Source organism: Solanum dulcamara, chromosome 4 (genome assembly GCF_947179165.1).
Source record: "Solanum dulcamara chromosome 4, daSolDulc1.2, whole genome shotgun sequence".
Lineage (NCBI taxonomy): Eukaryota > Viridiplantae > Streptophyta > Magnoliopsida > Solanales > Solanaceae > Solanum > Solanum dulcamara.
Window position 1 is genome coordinate 1,630,478 of NC_077240.1, and position 7,857 is coordinate 1,638,334.

A 7,857-nucleotide genomic window follows, 5' to 3' on the forward strand; every position below is an offset into this window, starting at 1 on the left:
AAACTTTAACTATTATATCTTAATTGTAATGTCTTTTTTCGGGGTAATTAATTAACAAATGGAATCGGATATACTTTCTTTTGATTATTTCTACATGTGTAAGATGTGTTAGTATAATATAATTGAGATGTTTCATGAAAAGTTGAAGTTATACTTCTCTATTGTACGAGAATAAAATTGATTGTAATTCCAAATGTTTTAAAATTAGCTAGGATGAATCTCTCTGTTTGGAAGAAAAGTTCTTTCAAGAAAATAAAGCATAAAGACACAATAACTACTCACCTGTAAAACTAAGTTCAAACTTCATATTCATTAACAAGAACTCACACCTAACTACCTAAACACATCCATTGAAACATATACTTGAAAACTTAGATCAAATAGAGCTTCCTATCATAAGTTTTTTCTCGCGATAACGATATTCCTTTGCTACTTCTTTCCTCTGCTAATGAATATACTACATGTAATTATTTTATCCGGAAGTGGAAAGCAATGAAGCTCGGCTATATTTATCTCTAGTATCACAGAATGGATGTTCATCCCATTCCATGGCATCACTAATTGGATCATCTTCCATATAACAACTTCTTCCCAACTTTTGCTTGTATTGGCAATCAGTAAAGTCAGAATTGCTTCTCAGGTAAATGGCTTCTTTCATGCTTTCTTCGCCTGAAACAGGACGATTGCAGAAACTCCCGAATCCTTTTATTCCAACTGTCACTTTTCGCGCTCTCTGTCTCTCCTCTTTCAGGAGACTCCTGTCTTCAAGTAGCTTTATCACCCTCTCTGACATGTTGCTAACACTTGATCCCCAATTAAACCTGTTTTAATGGAAACGAACGTCATGAAAAAATTCAAATCAATCATAGATAATGGAATCATCAAAGATTTGACCTTTTCAAACTTTGTCTTTTTAACTCACTAGAGGCACGGAAAACAAATAGATGATGGTATAAAGACCAACCCTTTTTCATCAACATATTGAAAACTTCCCATGTGTCTGATGACATCTTCATCACTTTGAAATTCCTCTGCAATACTTTCTGGTCCATGAGTTAGCAGGTATTCCAATAACATCAGAGCCTTATAACATGGTCGCCAATTTCTTCTATCAAATTTCGACAACCTGTTTTCGATTATGAACAACAAGCACACACCAAACCAGAACTCCCAAATCAAGGAAAGTAAAAATAATATGGATCACTTAGCACTGCAAAATTGAAAAGAAATAAAAAACCTGCTATGCAGAATATCAACGATCCTCCAATAATCATCAACTTCAAAAGCTGCACGCGATATTAGTCTCATGGTTTTCATGTTTGGTGCAATCAAATCTCCAGTTGTAGCTTCTTCAGCCAACCTTCAATTAAATTTCTCATCAATAAAGGTATTTGATGAACTAATGAAAGTATTTTCAGGGAACACTAAAAAAAGACTGGAAGTAACTACAAAATTTATCTGTCGCTGATTCCTATTTTTTGAGCAGTGGAAAAGGAAAAGAGAGATTACAGTTGAGTAGGAGTAACATCTGTAAGAGCCAGTCGAGCAATCTTGATTTTCTCTCTGAGGAAGAAGGAAGCCTGCCTTTTCAATTCATGTAACAGAGGAGAATCCATGTCTCCTTTAGTTTCTTTTCTTGGAAGGATTATTTTGTTATTGGGATAATCAACTGAAATGTAGTTAGAAAGAATTCTTGAATTTGACTGCTTTTTATTAAGCCCACATGAGATGGAAATGCAACTACTCCACTAACTTAACAAACTAACAACTACTCTATAAAGTGGATTTGAGTATGTAATGTTACATTGAGACTACTGGAAACATTAGGAAGGATTCAACATTTGACAATTAGATATTCTAAACCGTAACGTCACAGTAGAAATTTCCATTAATTTATCAATGTCATCAGGCTGTCTTGTCTTTAGTGTATGTTTGCATCCTGTATGCGTGTTAAAATAGTCGCTAATATGTACAAAAGTTTAATTCAGAACTCAGTTACTAGTACTTAAGCCTCTAGAACCCATAAAATTCAAATCTTGGCTCTGCACAGTAATATATACCTTTTTAAGTCAAATAAAAATGTTTGGAATTATAGGAGTTGAATAGAGTACTTAATAGGTCTAATACCACCAGCTTGTAAATGCAAGCCGTTATTGCCGTAAGAAAATAATTAGACAAATGCTTAGGTACCTAAAAGAGTAGTTAAAAGGAGGAAAATACAGAGACAACATATCATAGTTGTTAATAGTGGTAAATGAAAATACAAAAGATGTAGGGGACTAACAAAAGAAATATAAAGCAAACAACTCAATTCTACCATTAAAAAAAACGGTTTACCTAAATGACCAACCATCTCAGTACATTAATTAAAGAATCAATTGATTATTAGTACAGACTTAATTGAAACTTATCTTATAAAGAAAGCTATACATCATGTCTTCTACAAATACAATTCACGTTCCCAAATGAACATTTTTAATAAATTAACCAAGAAGAATGATCTTCACAGTTGTGTGTCAACCAAAAATCTGTTTATAGAATGCAACAATAATATTGATTTGACTAAACAAAATCTTAAGGGCTATATAAAAGCCCTAACAATAAGCTATTATGAATTGACATATCAATCTCGCACTTGATGACAAATAAGCCGCTGATCTTGAGAGGAGGAAGGTCGCTAAGGGCTCAGCAGAAATTAGTATCAAATGCATATACAACAAAAAAATGGTCTTAGCCGTTCTCTGCTCTGTCATAAGCATTGGACTTGTGTTTTGGAGCAAACGAATAGCCAGACGGAACCTTGCCGAGTAACATCTCAGAGATCCTTACCTGCCAAGGGAATATATATAGCATATTACTATGAGAGAACAATAAAAGTTTTAAGTACATAACAATACTATGTGTACGAACAATAAATTACGTACCCAGTCAGCAGCAGAATCAGAGGCCATTAGTGTCTCGAGGTCATCCCTACCGAAGTATGAGGGTGGCCGCCAATTTATTCTTTGTGGGATAACATCTAACAGGCCAACTGGAACATACCGACATGTGTAGCTAAGCCACTCCAACAAAAAGTGCCTGGTTGTTTCCACTCCTGCGCTCATTTGGTGCTAACATTAGGAATAGATAATGATAATTTCTCTTCAAGAATTTCCCAGGTAGAAGACTATTGCAAAAAAGCACACTGCAGCCAATAAAAATACAATGTATAGAGGAAAACCCCCGTCTATTCAAGACAAACAATGGAAGGTTCTAGCAGCATACTTGTAGCTCCTGCAAATTACGTCTTCGCAGATATTCAAGAAAAGAATGAACAACCATAGGATGTATAGGATGCATACATAAATCACTGCTAGTGTAAAATGGATAACAAAGAAAAAAAGAAGCATCACAGCTTCATATTTTCAATGTCCAACCTAACATGAAGCTTCCCTAATATATCAGACAAGTAAACCTAATAGAAGCATGTTATAATCTTAAGAATGTAGATAACAAGCAGTATCAATTCCATTTATCCTGCTATAAAGGACCAGATATTAAGCACAGTTCAGCAAGTCTGCACATGCCTGGAAAATATTAGTGTAGATCTAGCAATTCCACATGTTATTTGAACTTCTTATATATATGATGTAAAAGAACTAACATGCGATGATGTAAAGGTAACAACACTCAGTTCTATGAGTAAACATGGATGCAAATATAAACAAGATAGCTCATCTTTATGGCATACTTCCAATAGGTTGCAACAATTAATGTCTGGCAGATTTATGAGACAAACTTCTTACTGTCCGATAACATTACTCACATAACTATATACCTTTCGAATCGGAACCCCAGTGTTGAAGGCCAAATCGTGCGTAATCCTTCAAGATATCTAGCCGCTCGCCAGATGTAATGTCCCAGTGCCTCTGTTCCTTGATTTCGGTAAATATCCATGGCTGCAAAATTATGAAGTGCTGTTTAGTGCAGATAGACCCTCAGAGGCACATATAGAATGAACATGCAACAGTTACTAATTTTACACAACGGAAATAGAAGAGCAGAAAATATTTTACTACTAACCTTTACTAATGCACCTCGAGCAATCATACATGTAGAAAGCTCAGGACACTCAGTTTTGTGCTTGTTCCAGTCTAAATAAGAAAATACATCACCATTTCCAAGGACTTGTAAAGACTTGGGGGCCTTTCGTACGCATTGGTAAACGTAATCCCAGTCAGCAAGCTTACTGTAGCGTTGTTGACGTGATCGGCCGTGTATGGTTACTACAGTTGCACCCCAACTACCCATATCTGCTATTAGAGAATCAATGCGATTTTTCCCCTCAAAATAAGCAGTTCGTACCTAAAGCAGGAAAAAGGTGTACTGTCAAGCATCTCCATAAATCTCCTTAAGAAACCAAGGGCATGTGTGAACCAGGTTTTGAACAAGGTAAACAGAGAAACCAATAAATTACTCCAGAGCTGCCATTTGGGGTGGGGACAGGGAATATCGTATCATAACGCCAATTACCTATTCCCAGATATGTTGATCTCCAAGAATTACAAAAATAAAAGGGAAAGCAGTCCACCATACCTTGATAGTTACTGGTGTACCAACTGCTGAAGAAGCAGCTTCTACTACACTCTTCATCCGTGTTGGTTTTGTAAGAAGAGCTGATCCAGCACCCTTGTTAACGACAACATCAATTGGGCATCCCATGTTAATATCAATGAAATCCACAGAGCATTCTTGCTCTAAAAGCTCAACTGTCTTTGTAACAGTGTCTGGATATGCCCCACAAATCTGAACACCAAACAAATTTTCGGATGAATGTCGTCTCAGCAGTGCCCACTCAGATGCATGGCCCTGCATTAGCCATAGTGTGTGAATTAATAGATGGTTAAATTACCTCAGGACCCATGCCACCCATGCTTGCATGTCATAAAGCAACAAATGAACCTACGGGGAGTCTCAAATAGGGAGAAGGGGTTCTAGAACTCAAAACATCCAAGCAAACAAAAAGTCATTTGAGATGGAAGGTGGTGGAAAGAGAGAAGGACATGGATTATCATAGAAGCCAAAAGTTACATATCCATGTCTGAACAAGTTGTGTACCCACCATACAAAACCATTGCAGGTGTTTCTCTTAACTTGAGGATGAGGGAGGGAACACGTGCATATTTTTTCTTATTGAAACCAAAAATAACACACCCACATCCAAACCAGTTGAGTTTGAACGAACTCATGTGTCAAAACGCTAACAGGAAAATATATACAATTTTTATAATACCTTTTGTAAGCTTACTTCCTAACCCTTAAATTACAACAGAAAAGATTTTCACTAAGCCTCACTCTCATTCTGATGCTATCTTGAGGCATTCATGAATAATTTCCATGCTAACTTGTGTTTATCCCATCAACAATGAGCAGCAACTGACCTGCAAGAGATTTGTGCACATTGCCATCTCTCCACATGTTACGTCAGCTCCTAGCACCTTGCAAACTCTACGAAAAGGCAGATTCCCAACTGTGGTCAAAGGAGCAAGATAGAGTTTGTCTCGAAAATCAATAAGCTTTTTTTCACGGGGGTGCAATTTAAGGCTTTTATCAGAATCTGTCATCACATCAGCAGTTGGCTCTGATGTATTCACATCACAATTGCTATCAAGAACTCCCCCTTGGGCACTTGAACCTGTCAGAAAAGATAATATCAGGTACATGAGCTTTCATCTCTCCATAAGAAACAACCTGGATGCTTATAAAGGAATAAAGCATCTAACAACCACTGCTAACTTGGGAGGAACAAATTTCATCGACAGATGACTTTGCCTTCTTTAAAGGTCTAGTATCATCAGCCAAATTATTTTCATCTACATCATCTTCTGGTGAAATGGAAGGACTGATACTGTTATTAGCAACTTCTTTCCTGTCTGTTTTGGTGTCCATGGCTGGCTCTTTTGGCACGACTTGGCCATTTTCCCTTTTATCAGCCAATTTTTTATCTTTAGGATTGCCCTGTAATAAGAAGTTAGAATGAACATGAGAAACAATATGCAGAAGAAAAAATCATACAAGTATGAGACTGCTTCCTAACGCTCAAACATCTTGTTCATCAAGCTAAAAGATGAAGCTTGTCTAATAAAGAGTCACTTTTTCCCCCCAAATTTGGTATTGAAGAATGGAAGAAAAAATGGCGAGCTGCACAAACCTTAAGTCCAAGAAGTTTGAGAGTGGCTTCAGCCTTGGGAAACTTCATTTTGTTTTTCCACAGAAGTTTCTGAGTATCCTTATTGAAAAAATTTAGTTCAGAACTCTTCCCAGGCAAATTCTCAGTTGGAGCTGAAGCATCGTCTCTGTGAGTCCCTGCAAACCTACAAGCCAATCCATAAGGACATGGCCCTTCATACACCAGAAATGGACAACTACCCTCTATATCCGCTGGTTTCTGCACTCACAACAACAGCAAAGATTGTCATTGGCATTCCATAAAGCATAACACCATCAGAACGATAAACAAGATCTTATTTCTTGGTTTACCTCAGCTTTAAAAGCTTCCACATCATGACTAAACCGGCATTTGTCATTATATGGACAAGCACTAACTTTTCCAGATTTGGCCACCACAGGACAGAGATGCAATGGAGATTTTAATTCCTGCAAGCATTTCAAACATTTCAGTTGCAGAGAAAAGTTAAACTCAACGTTCGAATCAACTATCTGCTGGTTGGCTGGGCTATAAATATCATCTATTTATATTCATTCCACTCTATTTGGACTACTTCATTCCAATACTGGTAAGTAATTTTTCTTCCAATTCAAATTCGCCTAACAAATTAAAACTCTTTTAATAGATAATGAAAATCACCTGACGGCGTTCGCGCTTAATTTGGCGTTTGGATTTCTTGTCCTTAAGAATAGGAACGCTTTTGGCCTCAGCTGCATCATCATTTTGGACTCCGACAGTGCTATTGTTGTTGTTGTTATTGCTAGAAGGTCTGGAAGGTGGAGGGCGAAGATACTGTCTCTTTACAGGAACTATGCCTTTAGCTACCAACTCCTCTGGGGTTCTAAATTCTTGACTCACTCCACTGTCGTCGGTGTTCGATGAAGGAAGTTGCAGTGGAGTTTCCGGCTGCTCCACCGCAGACGTCGCCGGCGACACCTCCATTAGGGTTTCGTTTTCCATGGAGGCGGGGTTTTAGGATGAACAGATTACGTTTGCGGTCATAAGTCCCGTTAGGAAAATGTGTTTTATAAAATAGATATTTTCCGAAAATAAATATTCAAAATGCTATTATCATTCATTTGTTACAAAATTTCAATAGTTTATTAACTATAAAAGTTTATTCATGATTTACATATGAATTACTGAAGGAATGTTTAAGAGAGCATTAGAGATAATTGATAATGATTTCGAAAATACATATTTGATTAGAGACATTAATTAATATCAATTTATCATTTGTACTATCTTGTCTCCGTATCAAACGATTTCTAAGTCTCAAATGATTCTCGGAATATTATGCTAGTGTCTCACTTATTTTATAAATGTCTTTTAAATTTCAACAGAACCCCATATTTTTCATTTATAAGCTGTAGAAAAGAATGAATCTAAGAAGGTGTTTAGTCATAATTATTCATATATTTTTCTTGGAGTTGAACCCTGAAAAATAGGTTTGGCATTAATTACAGAATGTTAAAAATAACAAATAAGTATTTTCATTTCAAATTATTGAGGGAAAAAAAAACCTCTGATTTGTAGAGAGAAAGGTTGAAAAAGGGAGGAAAAAATGTCAGAAGTGGGATTTGAACCCACGCCCTCTTACGAAGACCAGAACTTGAGTCTGGCGCCTTAGACCACTCGGCCATCCTGAC

General features: G+C 36.7%; 2 protein-coding genes and 1 non-coding gene across 3 annotated transcripts; all 3 read right to left on the reverse strand.

Annotated features, from left to right (window-relative positions):
- Window positions 1–285: 285 nt before the first annotated feature.
- On the reverse strand, window positions 286–1,696 carry LOC129884464 (uncharacterized). Its single transcript, XM_055958761.1, has 4 exons — window positions 1,510–1,696; window positions 1,238–1,360; window positions 965–1,126; window positions 286–821 (listed from the first exon to the last, which is right to left on the reverse strand). The coding sequence occupies exons 1-4, from the start codon at window positions 1,614–1,616 to the stop codon at window positions 473–475; spliced, it is 741 nt and encodes a 246-aa protein (XP_055814736.1). The 5' UTR covers window positions 1,617–1,696; the 3' UTR covers window positions 286–472.
- A 666-nt stretch (window positions 1,697–2,362) lies between these two features.
- Window positions 2,363–7,240, reverse strand: LOC129885386 (tRNA-dihydrouridine(47) synthase [NAD(P)(+)]-like). The gene is made up of 10 exons (XM_055959639.1): window positions 6,848–7,240; window positions 6,520–6,636; window positions 6,191–6,427; window positions 5,766–5,997; window positions 5,421–5,674; window positions 4,576–4,848; window positions 4,063–4,344; window positions 3,818–3,938; window positions 2,925–3,094; window positions 2,363–2,829 (listed from the first exon to the last, which is right to left on the reverse strand). The coding sequence occupies exons 1-10, from the start codon at window positions 7,166–7,168 to the stop codon at window positions 2,731–2,733; spliced, it is 2,106 nt and encodes a 701-aa protein (XP_055815614.1). The 5' UTR covers window positions 7,169–7,240; the 3' UTR covers window positions 2,363–2,730.
- A 533-nt stretch (window positions 7,241–7,773) lies between these two features.
- On the reverse strand, window positions 7,774–7,857 carry TRNAL-CAA (transfer RNA leucine (anticodon CAA)). The gene has a single exon. It is a non-coding gene; the product is annotated as a tRNA-Leu (tRNA).